This window comes from Oryza glaberrima, chromosome 4 (assembly GCF_000147395.1).
Source record: "Oryza glaberrima chromosome 4, OglaRS2, whole genome shotgun sequence".
Taxonomy (NCBI): Eukaryota; Viridiplantae; Streptophyta; class Magnoliopsida; order Poales; family Poaceae; genus Oryza; species Oryza glaberrima.
The window spans coordinates 11,730,122-11,755,500 of record NC_068329.1 but is presented as its reverse complement, the minus strand read 5'-3'; the positions used below and the strand labels follow the sequence as shown (position 1 = coordinate 11,755,500).

The 25,379-nt window shown below is 43.6% G+C and overlaps 1 protein-coding gene and 1 long non-coding RNA gene across 2 annotated transcripts; both read right to left on the bottom strand.

The window, feature by feature from the left end:
• Nucleotides 1-606: 606 nt before the first annotated feature.
• On the bottom strand, nt 607-10,515 carry LOC127772308 (uncharacterized). Its single transcript, XR_008017353.1, has 3 exons — nt 10,387-10,515; nt 1,207-1,717; nt 607-1,109 (listed from the first exon to the last, which is right to left on the bottom strand). It is a non-coding gene; the product is annotated as an uncharacterized LOC127772308 (long non-coding RNA).
• Nucleotides 10,516-14,818: 4,303 nt separating this feature from the next.
• LOC127771015 (dnaJ protein ERDJ2) lies at nt 14,819-21,056 on the bottom strand. Its single transcript, XM_052296814.1, has 11 exons — nt 20,899-21,056; nt 20,554-20,801; nt 20,326-20,421; nt 19,486-19,606; nt 19,285-19,391; nt 18,959-19,176; nt 18,127-18,304; nt 17,917-18,036; nt 16,750-16,836; nt 15,926-16,036; nt 14,819-15,815 (listed from the first exon to the last, which is right to left on the bottom strand). The coding sequence occupies exons 2-11, from the start codon at nt 20,737-20,739 to the stop codon at nt 14,994-14,996; spliced, it is 2,046 nt and encodes a 681-aa protein (XP_052152774.1). The 5' UTR covers nt 20,740-20,801; nt 20,899-21,056; the 3' UTR covers nt 14,819-14,993.
• Between the last annotated feature and the right edge of the window lie 4,323 nt (nt 21,057-25,379).

The following is a 25,379-nucleotide window of genomic DNA, read 5'->3' as shown; positions in this document are numbered from 1 at the left end:
GCTCAACCGACTGCAATTCTGTGGAGCTAACCAGTTATGATTTGCGATCAGGGACCCAATTGCTTCTGGCAATTTCGTACCAACCCAAGTACCCAAACTTTTTACATTGACAAGAGGAAATTCAGCCAAATTTCTAAGTCATCATTGACTCACCGTGTCACCAGTCCATCCGACCTGTCGTAATAGTACAAGACCACACGCTTCCTTCACGAATCTTACAACCAAACATGCCCACCATTGCGGAATATCATATACACACAAATTTTCCGTGCAACCAACTAATAAATAATAAAAAATTCTAAAAAAATTTAGACACATACTTTAAATAGTATTACACATAACTTTGAAATCCCATGCTCAAATTCATTATATTTTAGTCCTAACAAAAAGAAAGACAATATTATAACAGATTTTACTGTTAAAACTATCCGGTTTTTTCTTTTTTTCGTTACATCTAAAATATAATGAATTTAAATATAAGGCTTTGTAAACATGTGTAATACTATAATGAATTTGAATATAAGACTTTGTACACATGTGTAATACTATTAAGAGTACATGTGAGATTTTTTTTCTAGAATTTTCATGATATTTACTAGTCAGTGTGCATGGAGTGTAGACGGAAAGCTTATATCCATAGGATATATTCCCCACCCTCGCCATCCCGATTTACGTCACTACACTGGCGTTTAAAAGGTTGAGAACTGAAGATAATATATCCTACTGAATTGGATTTTGTTCGGTCCTCCTTTTAAACGAGTTAAGCAAGCAGTGCAAGCTTGGTTCCCCAATAACGAAATGGCGCTGCTAAGCTCAATCGATCGTCTGCTTCTTGATTCTATTCGAGATGGATTCCCGAGTGCTGCCACAGATGCTCGATCAGCTCCCCAACCTCGGTCGTCATTTCTCATTCTCTCCTTCTTGCATGGTCAGTAACACTGGTTTGTCATGGATTGACACCAAATTAGCGTACTAGTCCTCGTCCATATTATCATCTATATCTTCGACGTCCATACTTGTTCCATCGTCTGTTCTTCCAGCTTGTCTCTTGTTAGGATACTCTGTACAGAATTGCCCTTGTCGTTTCAGGTGTCCAGTCGTACTTTTACCTGTGCCCCCAACAAAATGTTTCATGAACACTGAACAAGATCCGGTGCAAAAAATAATAAGTGGATAATTAATAGACATAATAATTCAGGTACCTACTTTATCAATCAATATCATGTCCTAGAACGCAATCAGACCTTGTTGCTGTTCTCCTTTCCACCAGTTTATTTTTTAAGAAACGCTAATCTAATATGGTAGCTATTTCGTTGTGGCATAGGGAAACATATTCTGTCACTAAACACAGTTTGAAATCTAAAAGACCAAGAACAGCTATAGAGGGGGGGTGAATATAGCAATTTAAATCTTGCCCCGAAAATACTCATCAAGCCGGATTTCTCAGAATCCTTACTAGAACCGCGGCTATTAGAGAAGCCGGATCTAGAAAAGAAGAGAGAAAGAAATTCCCGAAACTAGAAGAGAAAGAGAAAAGGAATTTCCCAAACTAGAAGAGAGGTGAGGAGGAGATAACAAAACTCATCATCGCAAAGTTCAAATTGCAAGCAGAATTTAAATTGCGGAATTTAAATGAACAAGGCAAAAACGAAATCCTTCAAATCATTTCATTCATAGGTGATGCAAAATAACCGCTCAACTAGGAGCAAACATACACCTTCAGAGGAACATTAACACAAACTTAAAATCTCTCGGATAAACACACTCCAAACTAATCCTAATACAAAAGCCTCTCGAGCAAACACACTCCAAACTCACACCGAAACTCTCTCACCGAGCATCTCAAAAGGATTACAAAAGGAGCAACTTCCACCCTTGCATCCATCTCTCTATTTATAGCCTAAGACCCCCTAAGACATTGTCACAAATGCCCTTAGGGCGAAACCCTATCTCAGATGCAATCCTGGCTGTTCATTTTTCCTTACATCCGAAGGAAACCTCTTAGATGCTTGCCACGTCGTTGGTCCAAACTCTCCACACCACACTGATCCGCGTGCTCCCTCTCCAAACCAGTAAGACGCCGCCACGTCGCGCCTCAGTACGCGAGAGCGCGCGCTCCACTACATGGGTCCCGCGCTCGCTCGTGCGCAACCCGTCCGTAGCCTCCACGCGTCCCCGGAAGACCGCGTCGATCTCCCGCGCGCCGTGCTTCGATTTTTGCGGTGGGACCCGCACGAAGCCGTGTCCCGCGCGCTTGCCGAGCAGGAGGTCACCACGTTGTCCCTCGGAGCCGCGTCTCGCCGCGCGCCGCGTGGACCCACCTGAGCCGTGCTCCACGCCCTCCCGAGGGACCCGCATCCGTACGGCTTTCGCCTTCACGCGCGCATGCACGCGCCCGTGCCATCTTGGGTCACCATCGCCGTGGGCTGTCTCCATCTTGGGCTAGTAAGAACTGGCCATGTGGCCTCCTGCCGACCGAGCTCCCAAGCCAGATAGGCCGGCTTGGCCTTCCTGCCAACCGATCATGGCAGCACACGTGCACATGAAACATGCTAGCTACAGTAAGCCGAATTACTGTAGCAGCAATGCACTTGCACAGTTCTTTCTCCCTCCGATTTCTTCGCGAATCCCAGCGCTTGCACACTTGACCTTGCGAAGCCCGTTGCGAAGGCCTCCTCACACGGTGTTCGTCCACCGTGTGCAACCTTGTGTCCAATCTTGTCACCCGGCGTCCTTGATCGCTTTGGACCTCAACTCCTCCATGAGTCTAGTCCCGGTCCGTCGTTGACCAAGATCGACCCCAATCACCTGCACACACATGAACCAAACAACCGTTGTCTTTGGCACAGATGTCGCAACCTGACCAATGTTAGTCTATGCACACACTTCTTGCACTTCCGGTACTTGTCAATTTCCCATCACAAAAGAACTATAACCACACATGGTTTCACAATCTCCCCCTTGATGGGAACATTGACAATCTCAAGCAAAATTTTGAAAATTTGATTTTTGACACAAAGCAAACCATTTTGCAAAAGTCGATCTTTGGTCATTTTGAAATCGCGAAAAATCAAGACCAAGTGACAAGAAGAAAAGGGATGCAAATGCAAATGCAAGAATGCTCCCTCTATGTGCCAAACTCCCCCTTTCACCAAGATCTAAAGCAAGTTTTAATTTTCAATAAGTGCAAATTTCTTTTCAATAAGTGCAAATTTCTCTCCCCCTTTGTCAATGATGCCATCAAGACCAAAAAGAGACAAAAATGCAAAATGAAAATGATTGAAACTTGCAAATTCTAGAGTTCTGAGAGCTTTGAGAGTTATCTAAAGGCATCAAAAAGTAGACATGGATCACACAGATACAAGCATGTGCTCAAACCTAGCTAAGCATGTGCAAAAGAAGTATGAAACAAGTTATGAATATCAAGATAGTATCGCCAGCAAGCAAAAAGCTTTCAAGTGAATTAGTGATTTAGTGTGCATAGCTATTTCTAGAAGAAGCTTAAAAGGAAGCAAACCAGCTCATAATCATGCAAGATTTACATAATCAAAGCAATGAACCCATGCTAATGTGCTAATGCCCAGTTCATAAAGAGTATCAACATGATAACAAAGCATAGAACATGAGCTTTTAATCTTATCCCATGACTTTTATTTTTATGATTTTTTTTAAATTCTTTAAAGACAATAGCACAATCACGACGGTCCACCTGATCTTATCAGTCAGCAAGTGATGGTTGTGCCAAACACTGCCGTCTGACCTCAATCAAGTTTTCCAGCTAGAGTTCCCATTACAGGCTGTCTCAGTGCTATCTTCGGCACTACTCATGCGTAAACGCACTCAGTAGCTCGGACAAAAACAGAGATAAAGCTTGTAAAGCATGATTGATACAAAGTATGGACGCATAAGCATGAGCATTCATGAGCATGTACTGACAGTTATTGCAAAAAGAATGTAAACATAGCATGAGTATGAGATGGATACTTCAACTTAAACAAACTTCTAGAGCAAGCATTGCACATTGATTAAGTTCAAATGAATAGTCAATTTAAGCATGTTTCAACAAGCTTGAACAGCATAACAAGATCACACAAGCTACTTAAGCAAATGAAAGCTAGACAAGAGATCAAACTAGCATAAGAGTAATACATGCATAGCATAGTGATGACCAAGAGATAACAAGCAAAGCTCAATTGAAGAGTGTATAATACAATGCATAAAGTAAACAAGATGCAATATGTTACAAATGCATGCAAAAGAAAAACAACTCCCCCTCAAATCAAGCCATAGGGGTGGATCACCCCTAACTCACTCCGCAAGAACTCAAAACGAGAGCAATCAAGTGGTTTTGTAAAAATGTCTGCCAATTGATTTTCAGATTCAACAAACTCTAGCACAATGGTACCTTTCTCAACATTGTCTCGGAGAAAGTGGTACCGTATCTCAATGTGCTTGGTTCTGGAGTGTTGAACTGGATTTTTTGCAATATTGATTGCACTTGTATTATCACAAAGCAGAGGAACACCAGAGAAAGATAGACCATAATCTTTCAGAGTTGAAATCATCCAAAGAACTTGACTACATGCACTAGCAGCAGCTACGTACTCAGCCTCAGTTGTTGATTGAGCAACAGAAGACTGCTTACGAGAGGACCAAGAGACCAAAGAAGTGCCAAGAAAATGACAAGTGCTAGAAGTACTTTTGTGATCAATCTTACACCCAGCAAAATCAGCATCTGAAAAAGCTCGAACTGAAAGGGCAGAAGAGCAGGAGTACCAAATACCGTACTCAAGTGTAGACTTGATGTAGCGGAAGATGCGCTTGACTGCTTGGCGATGTGATGTTCTTGGAGAAGCCTGAAACCTCGCGCACAGGCACACGGAGAAGTGGATGTCCGGCCTTGACGCAGTCAGGTAGAGGAGGGAGCCGATAATGCTTCTGTACTCGCGCTGGTCAACTTCTTCACCGTCCTCATCAGGACCAAGCGATGAAGTAGTTGCCATGGGGGTGGCGATTGGCTTGCAGTCGGCCATGTCGAACTTCTTCAGGAGCACTTTGGAGTACTTGGTCTGATGTACAAAGATTCCTTCCTTGGTTTGCTTGATTTGAAGTCCAAGGAAGAAAGTCAGCTCTCCCATCATGCTCATTTCGAATTCCCTGCTCATCACATCAGAAAACTGGGCAACAAGTGCATGAGAGGAGCCACCAAATATGATATCATCAACATATATCTGGACAAGAAGAAAATCAATGCCACTATGAAGAGTAAAGAGAGTTTTATCAACTGCCCCCATTTCAAAACCATTTTGAAGCAAAAAGGTTTTCAATCTTTCATACCAGGCTCTGGGAGCTTGTTTTAAACCATAAAGAGCTTTATCAAGTTTGAACACATGATTTGGAAATTTTGGATTTTCAAAACTAGGAGGTTGTTTGACATAGACCTCTTCCTCAATAACACCATTCAGAAAAGCACTTTTCACATCCATTTGAAAAAGCTTGAAACCTTTTGAAGCAGCAAAAGCCAAAAGAATTCGAATAGCTTCTAATCTAGCAACTGGTGCAAAAGTTTCTTCAAAATCCAAGCCCTCAACTTGGGTGAAACCCTGTGCAACCAGTCTGGCTTTGTTTCGAACAATTGAACCATCTTCACTTAGTTTGTTTTTGAAAACCCATTTTGTTCCAATCACATTAAAACCCAAGGGAGGTTCTACCAAAGACCAAACTTTGTTTCTTTCAAAATTTTCTAACTCTTCATGCATGGCATTAACCCAATTCTCATCAGATAAAGCATGACAAACATTTTTGGGCTCAAAAGAGGCAACAAATGCTGAATTGACAAGTTCATAAGACCGATTTCTAGTTACCCTTTCACCCAGGCCTCCGATCATCGAGTCAGGCGGATGTCGGTTCTGGATGTGTCGGGGAGCTGTCGGTCCTGATGTGCCACCATCAATCTCCTCAGCTGCTGAAGATGATGTAGTTGGTGCATCTCCTGAAGGCGATGTAGTCGAAGGAGAACCGGTTTCTTGCACTGGTGGTGTACTGTCTAGAGGTGGAGAAATGGAATCATCGTCATCATCATCTGAATCCTCATCCACAAAGATGCTTTCATCTGGAACACCTGAAATTTCTGGTCTAGCTCCTGGGCTAGCCTCATCAAAAGTGACTTCACAAGTCTCCACAATTTTGTTAGTTGAAAGAACATAAACTCGATAAGCCCGAGAATGAGTAGCATAGCCAAGAAAAATGCCATCCAAAGATCGAGATTCAAACTTGTCCAAATTTCTAGGTTTAAGAACAAAGCACTTGCAACCGAAGACCCTGAGATGTGAAACTTTTGGTCGACGACCAAATCTGATCTCATATGGCGTCTTGTGCAAGATAGTTCTCAAAAACACACGATTGGAGATAAAACAAGCAGCAGAAATAGCTTCAGTCCAGAACTTTCTTGGAGTAGTAAACTCATCAAGCATAGTTCGTGCCATCTCCACAAGGGTGCGGTTCTTCCTCTCAACCACCCCATTCTGTTGTGAGACATATGGCGAAGAAAACTGATGTTCGACTCCAGAAGAATCACAGAAAGATTCAAATGCAGAATTTTTGAATTCAGAGCCATTATCACTGCGAATGGCTCGAAGAGCACCAGGAAACTCCAAAGCCAAACTACGAGCAAGAGACTGAAAGAAGCCAAACGTTTCCTCTTTTGATTCAAGAAAATAGACCCAAGAGTAGCGAGAGAAATCATCCACAACAACCAAGACATACCACTTCCCCCCAACTGACTGGACCCGAGCAGGACCAACCGTATCCATGTGAAGCAGTTGTCCCGGTCCATCTGTCATAACCATTGTAACAGGCTTGTGGGAGGAAGATGTCATTTTCCCATGACGACATGGTGCACACACAAGATCTTTCGGAGCTTTCAACTTAGGCAAACCCCGAATCAAATCCATACCACTAATGCGAGACAAGTGGTCAAAGCCAATATGACTAAGACGACGATGCCAGAAAAACAAATCCCTATTCTCTGAGGCAATGAGACAACGAGAAGGACCAGGAGCAGAAGAGTCAAAGTTAGCAAGGAAAACTCGACCAACTCGAGAAATTTCAAAAACAGGAGATTCAGAAGCATCAAGAACTCGAGACCTATCCTTTTTGAAACGAACTTCCAGATTTTCATCACAGAGTTGTGAAACAGAGAGCAAATTGTACTTAAGCTTACTTACAAGCGCGACATCCTTCAGCATGAATTTGTCATTGACCTTGATTGTCCTTTAGCCATCACGCGTCCACTGCTCGCATCCCCAAAAGTGATGGTCTCATCACCGGATGCACGAGTGAGAGAAGTAAACCACTTGGCTTCACCGGTCATGTGGCGTGAGCAACCGGAGTCCACAAGCCAAGTATTACTTCTCCCCACTCCAAAATCCTACAAGAAAGACAAAGCAGATCTCGATGATTCAGTACTGGGGTTAGTGAGAAATGACTTAGGACTCCAGTACTGAACCATGCGAGGAGTACAAGCATCTTTAGTGTTATGAGCAGAATTATATGCAAGATGACCATGTCTGTTTTGCCCCAACCTTGCTAGGTCACGTCGAGGGTGCACATCTCGGCGAGGAAAGCGAGATACACCACTTGAACGACACGCACACTTGAACCTCTCAAGGACTCTAGTAGCTCTTCTAGTCCTAAAACGTTCTTGTCGCTCTTTTCTAGCCTTTCTAAAGCAGAAACCTACCAAATGACCAGCTTTCCCACAATAGGTGCGCTCATACTTGGTTTTCTCTACAGGCTTGGTTTGTTTCTGGTTTTGCTTGTGCTCAACTTGTTTTGGATTTTTGGGTCTAGGTAACTCTACAGGCTTAGACTTGCTAGTCATAGGTACCACCTTTGGTTCTGAGGTTTTGGGTGAACTAGAACTAGTGTTTCCAATGAAACCTGCAGACTTGAAGGTTATAGGTTTTTGAGCTAGTTCTATCATCCCATCTGTGACACCTAAAATCTCATGGGTACCTATCCTCAAAGACTCAGCAAAATCATAGCCTATACCTTGATTGTTTATGGACACTTTGGATTGGTCTAGGATCATGTTCAACTTTTTCTTTCCTTGAGCAAACCTCTCTAAAGATTGTTGTAGGTAAGAGTTCTCTCTCTTAGCAGACTCAAGATCAACTTTCAGAGAAATGCATGAATAACAAGAATCAATAGATTTGATAGAATCAATGAAAGTTTTAGCATCTTTTAGTTCAGTTTCCAGGATAGCACAATTAGCACATGAAGAATGAATAGGTTCCTTAGTAGCAAAAGATTCTAACAAATCATTCTTGGTCCTAAGCATGGCAACTTGTTGTCTTAATTCATCATTGTCACTAGTGAGAATGGGACAATTTTCACACCTACCAATCCTATCATGAACAAATTTTTCTTTTAGTTCTTTCAATTCCATCTCAAGCAAACCCATATCAACTTTCATTTCATAGCAAGTAGAGCAAGCAGCACTAGCACTAGAAGGATTCCCAGCTCCTAAAGCACATGATTTCAACTTATCCTTGAGGAGATTAATTTCAGAAAGATATGAAGCACAAGTAGAACAGGTATCCTCCTCAGGAATCATGGATCGAAGCCTAGCAATTTCTAGCGCCATTCCATCATTTTCAGATTTTAGTTTCTCAATTTTATACTTAGAAGACCTATACTTGTCACTAATTTCAATTATCAAGTGTGCCATTCTTTCTTTGCTTACTTCATCATCAACAGAGTCATTATCTGAGCAAGAATCATCACAAAGAGAACCATCCAAGGAAGGGATATCATCAAGACATACCTCAGGATGCTCCGATGAGTCATCCTTATCCTCAAGTGCCATGAGACACAGGTTGATTAAGTCCTCGTTGTTGGCGAGACAGCACATCCCGGAGAAGTCCTTGTCCCCCTTTTCTTGATCATCGTCGTCGGAGTTGATGTCGCTAAGCTGCACCTCCTCAAGAGCCGCCAAGACCTTATGGATCGCCTTCTTCATCAAATCCTTCTTCCCCTTTCGCCCTTGTCCCTCGGGCTTCTTGGTCGTCTTGTCACTCTTCTTCTTCAACTTGGGACAATTCACTCTTATGTGGTTAGGCTCTCCACACTCAAAACACACAAATGGTTCATTGGTTTTTCCTCTTTTTCCATCTCTCACATTTTTGTAAGCTCTTGAGAATTTTCTAGCAAAAAGAGCAAGATCATCTTCAGGAATCTTCTCTAATTGCTCCTCAGTGACTGAGTGTAAAGCGGCAAGAGAGAAGCCACCACACACAAAAGCTGAGTCATTAGAAGAAGTACTACCAGAGGGATCAGCTACCAAAGCCATCGAGTGTTTGAGGCCTTTCCGATTGAAAACATCCATCTCATGGGTTTTTAGCTTTGAGTAAAGCTTGTCCATGGTAAAGTCACTCAGAGGTGCACTCTCTGTGATGGAAGTAACTTTTATTTCCCAAACACCATAATCAAGATAATTCAAAAGATGGCGAGCATTATCATTATCAGAAAATTCTTTTCCAACAGATCTCAACTTCGAAACAATTTCTCCAAAACGCTTGAAATAAGAATCAATGGACTCTCCTGGGTGCATCTCAAATCTTTGATATTCTTTATGAAATTGATTCTGACGAACCAATTGAATATCATTGTTTCCCTCATGGAAATTGCACAGAGCTGTCCACATGTCATGAGCGGACTTGTGGTGTTGAACACGATTAAATTCACCAGAAGAAATTCCACCAATGATTGCATTTCTTGCACGATAATTAAAATCAACCTGAGCCACATTTGCAGGCGTGATGTCAGCATCATCGGGCACAGTGTAAGGTGATTTAACCTTATTCCACACATTATGCCCTTGCGACTGGAGGTAGGCCTCCATTCATGCCTTCCAAATGACAAAATTGTGTCCATCGAAAACAAATGGTTTCGCAGAGTATTTTTCCTCCATAGCGGCGTTCGTTGCCACGGTTAGGTTACAACGAACTTAACCGAGCTCTGATACCAATTGAAAGACCAAGAACAGCTATAGAGGGGGTGAATATAGCAATTCAAATCTTGCCCCGAAAATACTCATCAAGCCGGATTTCTCAGAATCCTTACTAGAACCGCGGCTATTAGAGAAGCCGGATCTAGAAAAGAAGAGAGAAAGAAATTCCCGAAACTAGAAGAGAAAGAGAAAAGGAATTTCCCAAACTAGAAGAGAGGTGAGGAGGAGATAACAAAACTCATCATCGCAAAGTTCAAATTGCAAGCAGAATTTAAATTGCGGAATTTAAATGAACAAGGCAAAAACGAAATCCTTCAAATCATTTCATTCATTGGTGATGCAAAATAACCGCTCAACTAGGAGCAAACATACACCTTCAGAGGAACATTAACACAAACTTAAAATCTCTCGGACAAACACACTCCAAACTAATCCTAATACAAAAGCCTCTCGGGCAAACACACTCCAAACTCACACCGAAACTCTCTCACCGAGCATCTCAAAAGGATTACAAAAGGAGCAACTTCCACCCTTGCATCCATCTCTCTATTTATAGCCTAAGACCCCCTAAAACATTGTCACAAATGCCCTTAGGGCGAAACCCTATCTCAGATGCAATCCTAGCTGTTCATTTTTCCTTACATCCGAAGGAAACCTCTTAGATGCTTGCCACGTCGTTGGTCCAAACTCTCCACACCACACTGATCCGCGTGCTCCCTCTCCAAACCAGTAAGACGCCGCCACGTCGCGCCTCAGTACGCGAGAGCGCGCGCTCCACTACATGGGTTCCGCGGTCGCTCGTGCGCATCCCGTCCGTAGCCTCCACGCGTCCCCGGAAGACCGCATCGATCTCCCGCGCGCCGTGCTTCGATTTTTGCGGTGGGACCCGCACGAAGCCGTGTCCCGCGCGCTTGCCGAGCAGGAGGTCGCCACGTCGCCCCTTGGAGCCGCGTCTCGCCGCGCGTCGCGTGGACCCACCTGAGTCGTGCTCCACGCCCTCCCGAGGGACCCGCATCCGTACGGCTTTCGCCTTCACGCGCGCATGCACGCGCCCGTGCCATCTTGGGCCACCATCGCCGTGGGCTGTCTCCATCTTGGGCTAGTAAGAACCGGCCATGTGGCCTCCTGCCGACCGAGCTCCCGAGCTAGATAGGCCGGCTTGGCCTTCCTGCCAACCGGTCATGGCAGCACACGTGCACATGAAACATGCTAGCTACAGTAAGCCGAATTACTGTAGCAGCAATGCACTTGCACAGTTCTTTCTCCCTCCGATTTCTTCGCGAATCCCGGCGCTTGCACACTTGACCTTGCGAAGCCCGTTGCGAAGGCCTCCTCACACGGTGTTCATCCACCGTGTGCAACCTTGTGTCCAATCTTGTCACCCGGCGTCCTTGATCGCTTTGGACCTCAACTCCTCCCTGAGTCTAGTCCCGGTCCGTCGTTGACCAAGATCGACCCCGATCACCTGCACACACATGAACCAAACAACCGTTGTCTTTGGCACAGATGTCGCAACCTGACCAATGTTAGTCTACGCACACACTTCTTGCACTTCCGGTACTTGTCAATTCCCCATCACAAAAGAACTATAACCACACATGGTTTCACAAAATCCCGCATGTTCTAGCATCTAACTTGGTATCTGTTGCACATCCCATTTGTTTCGCAATATGTTAACCTGCTGCATCCATACCCTATGCAAATAATAAGTTTACCGAGGTAGAAATGTCCTAATTAATCAGATTATTTATATCTGCTTAACCTCAGACTAATGAAATTCTCAGCTAGAATTAATCAGATTATTTATATCTGCTTAACCTCAGACTAATGAAATTCTCAGCTAGAATTAATCAGATTATTTATATTTGCTTCTAGTAATCTAGCAAGATAATAACAGCAGCACCAAGATATTCCACATCAACCTTTATTGTGCTTAAAACAGTTGATCAAACGAGTACCCACTATTAACATGGTTGTTTTATTCCCCTTCCAAGATACATTGAATTTTAACAATCCTATATGCATGTGTATTTACTATCAATTTATAAAGTAGACCATAAAATGAATCTGTAGATGTAATCACAAAGTTGTGCAGCTAAATAAAAAAAATCACCTGTAGAGGTACTGAAATACTTGGAGATCCTACAGAGGGTATAGGATAAATCAACACCAATGACCCTTTCGGCACGAAAAATGCCTACATCTTCCAGCCTCTTGCTCCTCATGTCGACGGCGATCACCCATCCCCTTTTGTCCCATGGATCGACCTTCGCCATGAAATAGACCTTATCATCATCGTTCAGGCTTATCGCGGGCCGAGTGATGTGAAGCCCTCGCAACGTTGGCCGGCCCGTCGCGTCGTCTACCTGCAGCTCAGGTCGTAGCAACTCGAGATGTAACGCATAATCCTCATCAACTATGATGTCAGGTACACTGAATATGTGGTCTCTTCGCCAATCGTCGTCCTCCTCCCAAGTAGCCATCCTACTCCACATGGAGACCTTACGGAGACGAGAGGCGACGTTTGACGTGGCGCCGCCATTGATGACGTCTGGTTGTTGTTGTTGCTGCTGCTGCTGCTGCTGGTTCTTGAACCAGAACAATCGGCGACCTTGACGCGGCCGTCGACGACGACGACGTCACGGACAATGCCGGCGTCCATGCGGAGGATCCTCCTGGACCTGAGCGCCCGCGGGAGCAGGATGAAACGTGGAGGAACGCCGCGGTCAAGAACGTCGACGACGATGATGCCGCGCCAGAGGTCGACGAACGCCATCAGGCCGCCATTGCCGAGCACGATCACCTTGGATGGGGAGCAGTTGAACTGGCTGTGCCGGTGCTCCGGGCCCAGCGACACCGTCCTGTCGCTCCAGCTTCCGGTCTTGGAGTCGAACACGTAGAGGACATACTCCCAGGACGATGTGTATCCCGGGTGGAGAGTGACGATGTAGTAGTGGCCGTGCTCGCCGTCGCCGCCGCCGGGGTGGGCGACGCTGTGGCGGAGCAGTCCGATGTTGTATACCGCACTGAAATGGGGCTCGAGGTCCCCAAGTCGCCGGATAGACGACGCGCCGCCGCCGCCGCCGGCGGCCTGGTAGATGAAGACGTCGGTTTTGTCGAGGTTGAGGATGTGTCTGGCGTTGCCGCGCACGGCGGCGAAGACGACGAGGTCGGCCTCGGCGGCGACGATGCAGGGCTCGGTGGCGAGCTCCGTGGGGCGCTCGCCGGGGCACCAGACGCAGAAGTAGGAGACGCGCGGCAGCGGCGCGTCGACGCAGAGGGTGACCTGGAGCTCCGGGCCGTTGCGCATGGCGCAGCGCGCGGTGGTGGCGTTGCGGCGGTCGGCGATGAAGGCCATCAGGTCGACCAGCGCGGAGCTCCGGTGAGCGTCGTCGTCGGAGGGGGCATGGTGGTGGCCGTGGGGTGGGAGAACCAAGGAAGAGTCCAGGAAATGCTTGCCCTCCAAGCTCGTCCACGCCATGGATGATCTCCTCTCCTTCTCTCGCGCCGGATTGATTTTAAAGAGGATGAAAATCCGAAACGGCATCGGAGTCGGGAACGCTGCTACCTAGTCGGACAAGAATTGCGCCGTAGGAGGGATCGGCCAGTTTGCAAATTCAAAAAATTATGAGGCCTCAACGAGCCCAGCAAATTCTTGGACTATTATTGGGCTTGCCAAAAGTCCAATTTGGGCCTCCAATCGCTGTAGACTTCCTCTGCTTTGTCCTGATGACCAGCAGCGGCCACGCCGCTACTTGGCGTCTCCTCGCTGTCCCCGGCCTCCAACCCATCTCTTCCTTTCTTTACGTCACTTGCTAGCAGGGGCGAAGGGGTATAGATATAGAAAATTTTAGTACAACACTATACATTCTAGTATTTTTAGTGAGAAATTAGAAATTTGGAGGATTCATGTGCACCTCCCAAGAACAATATAGCTTCGCCACTTCTTGCCACCGACGATATAAGAAGGGGAACTTCACGCTTGTCACTTTGGAGATGGGGTGGGATGGGTTACACTCATCCTTGTTTTTAGAACAGGATCGTTACATCTATTCGTTTGGCATGAGGGATCTCCATATATTAGTGAGATAGAAAAGTGAGATGGATAGGTCTACCCGTTTTTTAGCGACCAACCAACTCAGATCTTAGGAGAAAAGTCATTTTTAGGGATTATTTTATTCTACCTATTTTCAAACCAAACAAAAATGGGTTCGATCCAACCCAACCCACTCTATTCTTGGAACCAAACGCGTGCTTAATGCACACTACTATATAAAAATATTCATTTAATCTCGACTGTTTGCACTCCTCGATCTTCACAAACCAACTCGTACTACTCTCACAGATAATCCATTTAAACTCGATTGTTCTTCATAAATTGCAAGGAATACACTGTTTCCCTTTTCTTCTCTTTCAACTCTGGCAAGGTTGGAGAATAATAATCTCACACAAATTATGACGTTAACAATTCTTAGGATCGAGTCAGAAATCCAGTTCGAGGATAACATCCAATGGTTGCAAAACTAGCCGAAACGAGAGGGCTGCATTTTTTGTCTATTTAGCTGACCAATTGGGCAGTTTCGATATGCAATCAGGGACTTAATTACCTTTCTGCCAATTTCATAACTACCCGGGTACTCCGACCCGTTGACAAGAGAATTAAGCAAAAAATTCCCAAATTTATCCTTGACTCGCCTTCAACGCTGGACAGCGCAGCAGCTGACGCCAATTCGCAATACCGAAGATAAGATCGCGCTGAAGTGGATTTGGATTTTATTCGGTCCCTCTTATGTTGCCACCAGCCTATTCTCAATTATTTTTCATTCATCCAACACAACAATATTAAACAAAAATGGTAACTTTGGTAGCTATCGCCGATTGCTCTATAAGTTGACAACTGATATGTTCAAGTTTCAACAGGGTGCACAAAGGGCAAAAACAACGATGTTAAGTCTATGGTTGGACAACTCAAGGTACTATATCAATCATCACTGCCAGAATCTATATCGGAGTTTGCCTTATGGTGGGCTACACCGTTCGCGACCTTACCCTTTCCTTTGCTCTTCTCATCCTCCTCGTCATCGCTGTACTCGCTCTCGTAGTCGTCGTACTCCTCTTCTTCCTCCTCTTCTTCTTCCTCAATACCATCCTCTGCCACTGGGCCTTCTTCAGCCACATGACCTCTTGTTCCTGCCCGGCTGCGCTTCAGGACCTTCAACTTCAAGCTGGTCTTGGTGTCACATCCTATCCATGCGTCGCACAAACAGAAGGAAGTCAGGTTGTGAGTGCCCTCGACCGGGGCTTGGAACTTGCCCATTACCAACCTACTGCCTTTCTTCACCCTGTCGACTGCCTCTCTAACCGCAATCCCTATTTCCTTTGCACTTGCACCTAGTGCTTCTTGGGTCTCTTGTATAGCTTTTGATGCTGCAGTTATAGCGGTAGTCTCATCCATGAAGCTGACCTTCTGGGATAACCAAACTTCATTCGATGCAGCATCTGCTAGAAGCAACCAGAAGTTCTCTTCCTTGTGGAACGGGAAGGAAGGAGCATGGGGAAGAGCAGCAGTTAGGCCATTGCGGCGGTGAAGTGAGACCCAAGCATACATGGTCACAACATCACCCTCTTGAATCCCCTCTTCACCTTCAGTCTCACATTTAATATCCACTTCAATAGAAGGAATCATCTCCAGCACAAGCTCTACATCTTGAGCACCTTCATCAGAAAGCCCAGCAACCTGTGTCAGCAATGTGGCACGTTCCTCCACAGGCATGTCACAGAATTCTTGGAATGAACGGATTTTCTGCAGTCAAACATGAAACCAATTTATTATTCTATTTCTAAAATTTAAAAACATTGCTACAAAAGACAGGCTAATAACTTTACTCACTGAGAAGGCAAAACAGAAATTACCTTGCGAGCAATTTTTTTCACAACCGTTTCAGTAAAAAGCGGTAGCTGCAAGAAAGGTGCTATTCCTTCAGAGTTGCCTCCGCTAGCTTTCCGTGCACTGAGAGGGACAGCCTATATAATATGCAGGCAAACAAATCTTTATACTGGTACCAAAATGAGCTTATAAATATAGTTGTCCGTGGTAAAGAAATAAAAAAACAAGGCAACAACGGAACCTTGAGCATAGTGAGCCAAAGAACACAAGAGAAATACCACACAACAATCAGAGATTACTTGAAAGTACCCACAATACCATAGTACAGCAAAGTGAAAAATACCTAATCTTACATAACATGCATAATTGCTTTCCTAAACATTATAATCCTGAGTTTCAATTAGCAGTCATATCTAGGGTCCAGGTTCACAACATTGGTGATGTTGGCCATGTAGGGCAAGTAACCGCTTAAGTTAATATTTGCTTGGATCCATAACTATATAAATTGCTGTCCAGGAGACTCACTGCAATATTTGCCTTTTCTATAGTGATACACTGAGCAAGTAAACCAAACCAAAGTGGATATAATTTGGTAACAAACCAATGAACCATACAATCTAGTCTTACCATATGTTATTACAATTTCATTAATTAAAATAGCCTTCTCAACAAGTCTAAAGCAAAATGTCAATGAATATATACCTATTAAGCTACGTAATTCTAATTTCTCAATTAACATTAACAATTAATTTAGGTCTGGAAAGTTTAAGCAGCATATATGCACATTTGAAGAGACATTGGTTCACTACATATTGGCTACAGCAAAATCATATGGAGCTCCAAACTATACCTGGATGATATTTTGGGAAAGCTCAATTACACCTATTGCAGGCCTGAGCCATCCAAAACCATGGGGGCTCCTTGGCAGTAGTGCAATCTGCAAGCCAACAACAAACATATTAGAATGTAGAACAAGAAACAAATCCAGACAACAGCATGTCGATTCACATGTAAACAAAAATGAATTCCAACATAAGTTTGTGGATAGGCTATTTATTTTGATGAAAAAGGCACAATGGTGTAATAGAAAAATCTTTTTCCCCTATATGTGTTATAGAAATTGGAGTAAATGATATGCACTAAACAACAACTGACAATTAGATATGTGCTCCATCAAGACTGCAAGTCTAACAATTGCATGGTTCATAAACATCTCGGTAACACAAGATTCGGATCTTGCATGTGAGTGCTTCTTAGAAACCACAAATGCATATGCTGAAGTTAGAAGTAAGAGTCTGAGCAATGCATATCCATTAGGCATGGAAGCATGGTCAGTACAGCCACTCATTATTCACCTTCAATCAATGGATACTAGAAGAGGTTTAGTACTTGAGCGGCTACAGTCTATAGCAGGCCCACTCATAAAATCAAAAACTGCTACAGCACAAGCATTCTATAACACATATATTATAATGTGCATAAATATTTGTGTATAGTAGTATGTTTTGTCAAAAAAAAAATGGTTTTCTCTATTTTGTCATTCAAAACTAGAAAGCAATCTCAGCTCCAGACATGCAAATTTGTGAAAACAGTTCATGTGGTGCCACTCTCCAATTTGAACAGAATGTCAAACTGATAACAAACCCATATGGGCCAACCAATATGTTAAATGTGACGATTGAGCCAGTTAGTTCGGAACATTGGATACATCCTATCACAGTCATCCCATCTGAATTTGCTGTACTAACCATATCATGTGGCATCAAACAGCTACAGTAAGCAACATAAAAATCACCCAATTATCCAAGAAAACTATAGAAAACAAAAGTGCACATAAATTATGTCTAGAGAGCTAGAACACATGAATAGAGTACATGTGGTTTTTGGGTTTTCTATAAATTGCAATAGCCTCATTCGTAGGCATATAGGAAACACCATACAAGGACAAGAATGTCCAGGACATATAAATTGTTAAAGAAAAAAATCAAAGACATAAGTTTAAGCAACAAGCAAGTACCTTGACAAGTTCATCCAGAAGACGAGGTGCAAGTTCAAGCATGTGCCTGTAATCCTTCAGTAGCGCTGGTGTCAAAGCAAATGACTCTCCAGTGAGGTGAGCCTGAATCAAAAGCTCCATCTGCAAGAGTAGATTACAGATATTTGAGCTTGCAAGATTTGTCATATCACAGAGATAAGGTTGTGTCATAACACTTAGCAGAAAAAGAACCTTCACTAGAGATGGATGCTGCTTCCAGAATTTAGCTTGTTCTGTTCTAATATTCTTCAAGTCTAGATTTAATTCACTCCTAACAGCTACAAATAATTTCTGCAAGGGTTCATCGTCGCTGCGCCGGACTGGCATCTCCATATACTCTGCAGCCTTAATGAAGACATCCATAACTTTGCTGCAACATACAGCCAATAGTTCCACGGATCAGATATGTCAAAAACGAGGCATTTTCATATCTAGAACTGATAACAGAAAAAGGATGCTCAGGACAATTTGGTCTACGGTTCAGACATTCAAATACCAACAAACAAGTATTAGAACACTGATAGGTTTCATACGTAATCCAAAGCTTTCTAACTCTAAACTGGCAATAAGATGTGTCAGTATACATTGGTTTACATGTGATAATGTCACTTTTTATTTTTTGAACTGCCTAATCTCCAACAGAGGTCAGATATAGTGTATATATATATATATATATATATATATATATATATATATATATATATATATATGTATATATATATATGAGTTCAATAATAAGTTTAAAAAACTAATGTTCACTGGATCATATGGTAATACTCAAAATGTCAAGTCCGATAACTAATAAAAACAATACATTCAGAGACTGTACGCATTCTCCAGTCCAATTAAACTATTGCTCTTGCTCACAATGCCTGGCATTCAGGTAGCAGATGATGACATAAGTATATTCATTCAAAATTAAAACTCAGTAATGCTACATCCTACATGATGTACCAGCATGCTAACATGTTAACCTCACAAGAAATGACCTTATGTTAGAATGAGGTCTTATTAGCGCTGATACCTTGGAGCCAGTGAAGGCTTCATGAAGTAGTAATAAGTGGACAGAGTTTGATGCATGACATAATTTCCGGTGTACTTTGATGACCTTGACAAATAAATAACTGCTATCATCAAGGGCAAGAGTATGCAAAGCCCTACTATTCCGAGAAGCATTATTCCACCAGATGCACCATCCATATTCAACAAGAACTTGGGCAAAGCAATGCCCATTTGCATCCCCTGGACCACAAATACACCGTGTTAATGTTTGTCTCGAACACCATGAAATATCACATGTATATGTTTAGTTTTAAGTAGAGTATCAAGAATAACCGATGTCCATATTACCTGGCGTCCATCTGGATGACCATACTTCTCATAGTTTTCACGAGATACAGGATCAGTTAAAGCCTGATATGCCTTGGATATAAATTCAACAAAGTACTTGTGGGCCTCTGAGAAAGTAGAAGCAAAATAGAATAAAAATATAAGCCAGCTACATTTCTTATTTAGCACCATTGGTTATCAAAATTGTGAGACAAACTTTACCAGGATCAGGATTTTTATCAGGATGGTATTGGATAGAAAGTCTACGGTATGATTTCTTGATATCAGATTCTGATGCACCTGGTTCCAGTCCAAGAATGCTATATGGCTCAAACACTTGTACCTAAGAAATCCAAAAACATGGAAGACCAGTTGAGCATTTCTATACAGTCATCTGCAAATATGCAAGTTAAGAAACAACAAAAAAGAACACATATGCGCATTTATTTGCAGCCATAAAAGAACTACAGTAGGGATGGTTTTAGAACACAGCAATACCTCCAACTCACCCTTTTTTATAAAAAAAAAAACTAAATATTCATGATTAAATGGTGCCTAAAATCTTCAATGGCAAGGTTCAAATCATAGTTTGAACAGCATGGATGGTTATTTTGACAATTTTTACAAGAGTAACAACAGAAATTAAATCAGCGATATGACATGCTACTCTTTGTAGTGCATCCCACTCCCCAAAGTGGCTGGACCTAATTGTGTTCATTAAATTGGTAAAGCGTCATTCCTTGTATGTTGGAAGTGATCAAATATGAGCATTGTGGCGCTGGCTCCAATAATGCAAATCTAATTAATATGGGATTTTCTCCAAGTAGATAAATGGCATCAACACGCATTTAAAGTTATATGTAAGATAGCAGGTTTGTTTAAGTACATTTTACATAAAAGCCTACTGGCTGAACAATTCTGACTGAAAGGAATAGAGTTAATTAAACAAGAAATCACTCCGTATCAATTTTGCACAAGCAAAGGACGGAATCAACTAACTGAACACACACAGAACGACAGAGCTGACAACTTGCACCAGCCCGAAATGAGAATTTTACATACCTCGCGGCTAACATGCTTGATGTAGTATACAAGGAAGATCATAACTATCCAGAGAAGCAGGATGGTGAGGTTACTGCACGTCGAGAAGTTGGATATCTGCAACAAAGCGAACGAACCAGAACACATCCACGAAAACCGAGTCACACAACACTGCCCAAACCAAAACAGAATGAAACCTAACAAACAAGCATGGAAGGAGAGAGCGCCATCCGAGTATCCACCACCCACCCTCTTGTAGATCGACTTGCGGTACTTGCCGGAGCGGAGGCAGCCGGAGCAGCGGCAGTGGATGGTCTTGGCCTTGACGTTGGCGGCGCGGCAGAGGCGCATGATGGTGTAGGGCACGAGGGGGAGCGCGATCATGGTGAGGATGAATATGAGGAACAGCGAGCTGTTCTCCTCCGCTGCCGCCATGGCCGCTTAAACCACTACCACCACCTCACTACTCCTCCTCCTACCGGATAAACCAACCCCCCCTGCGCACCACCAACAAACAGTCAAACCCACCGGAATCCCGCGCCGAGGGGGAGGGGGGGTTTTGCGGCCGCCGGCGGGGGGAGGGACTTGGCTCACCTTGGGCGAGAGCGGAGAGGGGGGGGCTTCCCCCACCGGATCTGGCGGCGGGGATGGCCGGAGGCGGGGCGGATCTGGGGCGGCACGGCGGCGCGGCGCGGCGCGGGGAGGCGAGGCGAGGCGAGATCGGGGAGGGAGGGAGGGAGGGAGGCGGTGGTGGGGAGGGGATAGGTTGGGTTGGGTCGGACCACGACATGGGGGGGAGGTGATGTCAGTGAGAGAGGAGAGGTGGTTTTGACTCTCTGGAGACACGAGCGGCCACGGCCCAGGAAGTGGAGGCCTGGCCCGCTATAGGTGGAGGAATCGGGCCGCTGTTGATATTTTCTTTTTCCGGGAGACTACACAACGCTATTACCGTTCTAGCTGACGTCAACATGATACCGAGGTGTCGCATCTTCAGTACCTAAGTACTGAAGATATCATATCCGGTACCTAAGTACTGTACTGACGTCATCATATACCATGCCAATGTATTCATGGTACCAGATATGATACCTCGTATGCATCATGCTGACATCATCATACATAGCTATTCCGTTGTGCGCTCATTCTCAGTACTGGTAATTTTTCAAATATATCAGAAAGATGTTTACAGAATTTTAAAAAATGTTGTACACATGGAAAACAGTAATAGTGATTTTCGGATATTTTGAAAGTGCTTTTCTGAAATTCCAAAAAAGTTTGGCCAACAAACTTGCTCTTTGGTCATTTTCGGACTTGTCCAAAAATAACTTTTCGAACTTCTGAAAGTGGGTTTTGCTCCCTATTGATTTTTGGATTTTTTTCCAAAAGTAGTTCTCAAAATTTTCGAAATTGCAAAACTTGAAAAATCAGTACCGGTGCTTTTAGGACTTTTCCGAAAAGAATTTTCAGAATTTCTGAAATTGAATTTTGCCTTGTTTTCGAGAGATTTGTACTGTTCGAATTTTTCTCGAAAATGATTTTCGTAATTTCTAAAAATAGAATCTTAGCCTCCGACGGGCATATTTGAGGTTGTGGCTATAAATAGCTCTCTCCTCCTCGGGATGATGGTTGCTGCTCTTATTGAACAACTCGTACCCTTAGCTCGCATTGCTTTCTCACTTCTTATTCTCCACGGATCTCCAAGCTTGGATTTTGTGTATGTGAGAGTGTTGGGTTTGAGTTTGTATGAGTGCTTGGTGTTGACTTCGCAAAGATTTGTTAAGCACTTGATTCATCCTAAGATATTCTTGTTTCATCTTTTACTCGGAGGTTGAGGCTTAGACATGGCATAGCTCTTGTGCCACTGATCTACTTGTGGTAGTCAGGAGAAGTTTGTGAAGGTCAGATCTTACCTCTGAAGAGAAGAGATACACTAGTAAAAGTAGGAGTGCATTCAATGGCAGACCCAAACCCTAGGTCACCTGAACCATCGCCTGGGGCCTTGTGGTTAAAGCACATGTTACCACATGTAAATTCACCATGTATTTGATAGATGGGCCAAATTACAATGGGCTGACCCAGGGCCTACCCAAATTCCGAGCCCATCCCTGAGTGCATTTGTGCAACTTCTAGAGGAAAGGGTTAGTGAAGATCCGACTCGTTGTGAGCTCCTCAATGGAGACTAGAATCCCCTCAAGGATTCAAACTTTTGGAGCACCTCATCTTGCAAGAACCTTGGTGATATTTCCCTCTCCTCCTCTAGTTTTGTTTGCTTGTGCCGTTAATAGTCTAGTTGTTGTTTGTGCTTGCTCTTCATTCTTGTGGCTTGCTAAATCTAGTTTACTTTGTGTATTTCGCTTGCGAAAAGCATTTTCGGAATTGTCTGAAAAGCATTTTCAAAACTTTCGAAAAGTATTGTTTATGCATTACTTAAGGGTTTTTTTTAATTCACCTATTCACTGCCTATAGGCGTAAGTGACCTTTTCAGGCTTTCACTTATATATAACTTACTTAGAGACGTTGAAAAGTCATGCTAGCGCAGTCGACGACGTGCTGCTCGTACGAGGGACGATTATTAGGCCCTCTTTGTTTAGGCTTGGGCTTATTGGTCTAGACTTTTAAGTCAGCTTATTGGCTTATATGATTTATAAGCCAGTGAATTTAATGTCCTAAGTTTAGTGGTGGAGTCATACATCTATCTCATATAAGCCAAAAAAGCTTCTCCAACCTAGCTTTTGGCTTAATAGTGTTAGAGTGGCTTATGGCTTCAAAAAAGCCAAATGAAAAAACTGCTTGTTTGTTTTGGCTTAGACTTTTCGACTTATAAGTTGACTTATAAGCTTAAACAAATAGGGCCTTAGAATAAATGGGCTAGGCCTAATTTTATTCCTAATAAATTCCATTGGCCTACAATTAATGTTAAGAGATTAATACCACCTTAAAAATTTATGTGGAGAGATCTTAACTTAAATAGGTTGCTACTGGAGAGCACTTGTTGACTGATTGAGATGATGGTGGGACAGCCATACGTGCGCACGTGCCGGGCCAGGGCTAGGGCCTCGCATTTCTTATCCTGTATCAAAAATTGGTGCTTTCGTCGTTGGTGTTCTTTCCAATCTCAATGCACTTGACCGCTCCACCGGAAATTCCCTCTGCCCCTACCATACTCCAGCTTGGTAGTTTCCACCACCCGCCTGGGGTTGATCTTACTCACCACCTGCCTAGGGTTGATCTTACTCCAGCTTGGTAGTTTCCACCACCTGCCTAGGGTTGAGCCCTGGGTACTCTAGCTTGGTAGTTTCCACCGTCTGCCTGGGGTTGAGGCATGGGATTTGATGGGTTGATTTTACTCTAGCTTGGTAGTTTCCACCACCTGCCTAGGGTTGAGCCTTGGGTACTCTAGCTTGGTAGTTTCCACCGTCTGCCTGGGGTTGAGGCCTGGGATGATGGGTTGAGCCCTAGGATTTGATGAGGCAGGATCTACAAACGTCTGCCTCGGCATTCGATGAGACAAACGTTTGCCTCGGCAGCTAGCATAAGCAAGTGTGAGCCGGAGAAGCCAATAACTTACCTAACCCAGTCAGGCATCCGATTCCAATAAGTTAATTCAGCAAGTTCCCCGTGCTACCCCCGCAAGGCGTTGCTAGTGGAACGAGGAGGGTACAGCTGCTTACCAGGTTAAAGTGGTACGACTATAAGAGCAAGTTTAATAGTATAGCCAAATACTAGCTCGAAATCATCTATAGTCAATTTAATAGCCAATTCATACAATTGTTATCTATAAACATATACTACTCTATTAATACATGGTCCCACATGTCATGCACACATTACATCTTGGAGTCCGTGCTACAGCTGGCTATAAATCTGTACCCTGCTGCTCTTCTCTCTCATCTTTTATTCTTCTCGAAATGTATTTAAGCTAGCTTATAGTCTGCTATTGTAACAATTCTAAGCTTGCTTTCATACTATAGTAATAGGCCCTAGCCCATTCTACTTGACTTGAGAACTTTTCTATCCTTCTTCTTTGCCAAGCCTAGCTTGCCCTATGGGAATAAGAAAACCCTTATCACTCTCTCTCGTGCCAAAAAAGAAAGTTGTCCTTCCCTAGAAAATTGAGTTCATTTTGTTTCGTAGTAGTAGAATTGCTAGAAAATATAAGATTTCACTGTAGAATCCTAAAGTAAAGCAAGTGCTTTTTTAAGTACATGCCAATCTAAATCAAATTTCCTTTTAAAAGATATTTAATGCAATGAAAACACCTCCAGTATAGTGTCGCTTCGGTCACTATCGCAGGATAGGATCCCCTTGGAATCCATCTAGTGCGCTCTTCCCGCTAGCGACAGGAAGAGTGGTCCACAACCAGTGCCTTCTTGTCTTTAGTTGCCAAGTAGCTGGGTTATGAGATATCCCACCACCTGCGAAGAATAGAAAGAGCCATGCATGCCTTTCTTGGGCACTTCACCGGGTGCTTATGAGCCGATTTCACTAGCTTTAAAGAGTTTTTTTTTTGGCACAAACAACACAATAGTGGGTGTGGCGAGGCGTGGCTACTGCTGCTCTCTCTCTCCCATAATATTTTGCAATGGATCGGTAATTGAATCAGAAGATTCAACTATTACTCGACCAATGGTTAAACGATTCAATCCCGATTTGGTTCGGTTTTTACTCCAGTATCGGATCCGAATTGATTCCTCTCCCTCTCACGCATATATAAGCCCATCACCAATAGACAAAGGATACACAGATCCGTTCTTCCCTCTCACGCATTGTTTTCTCCTCGATAGTATATCTCCTTCTTCTATTCCTGTGATGCACCTCTGATTCCAAGCACTTGCGTGCACAATTGTTTGGGATGAGCAGGCCTCCGGAACTCCACTCGCTTGAGTACCAACATGTGTAGGCGGGCTATCAAGTTTTCGGGAAGTGCTTCCTAGCATGACTGCTTCGCTGTGTCGATTCTGTACGGCTTCGACTATTTCCTCTACATCGTCCACTTCGACTACTTCCTCTACATCGGCATGTCTACTGGAGGAGGAAACAGTGGAGGCACTAGCGGCAACGACGCACTGGAGGTG

Bases quoted from the DNA above. Each gene is read 5' to 3' on its own strand.
- LOC127771015 (XM_052296814.1), bottom strand. From the start codon at position 20,739: ATGGCGGCAGCGGAGGAGAACAGCTCGCTGTTCCTCATATTCATCCTC. The intron at 19,607-20,325 runs GTATGTAAAATT...TGGATTTCTTAG, and splicing joins TCAAGCATGTTAGCCGCGAG to GTACAAGTGTTTGAGCCATA. The intron at 18,305-18,958 runs GTATCAGCGCTA...TGTATGTTGCAG, and splicing joins AAGCCTTCACTGGCTCCAAG to CAAAGTTATGGATGTCTTCA.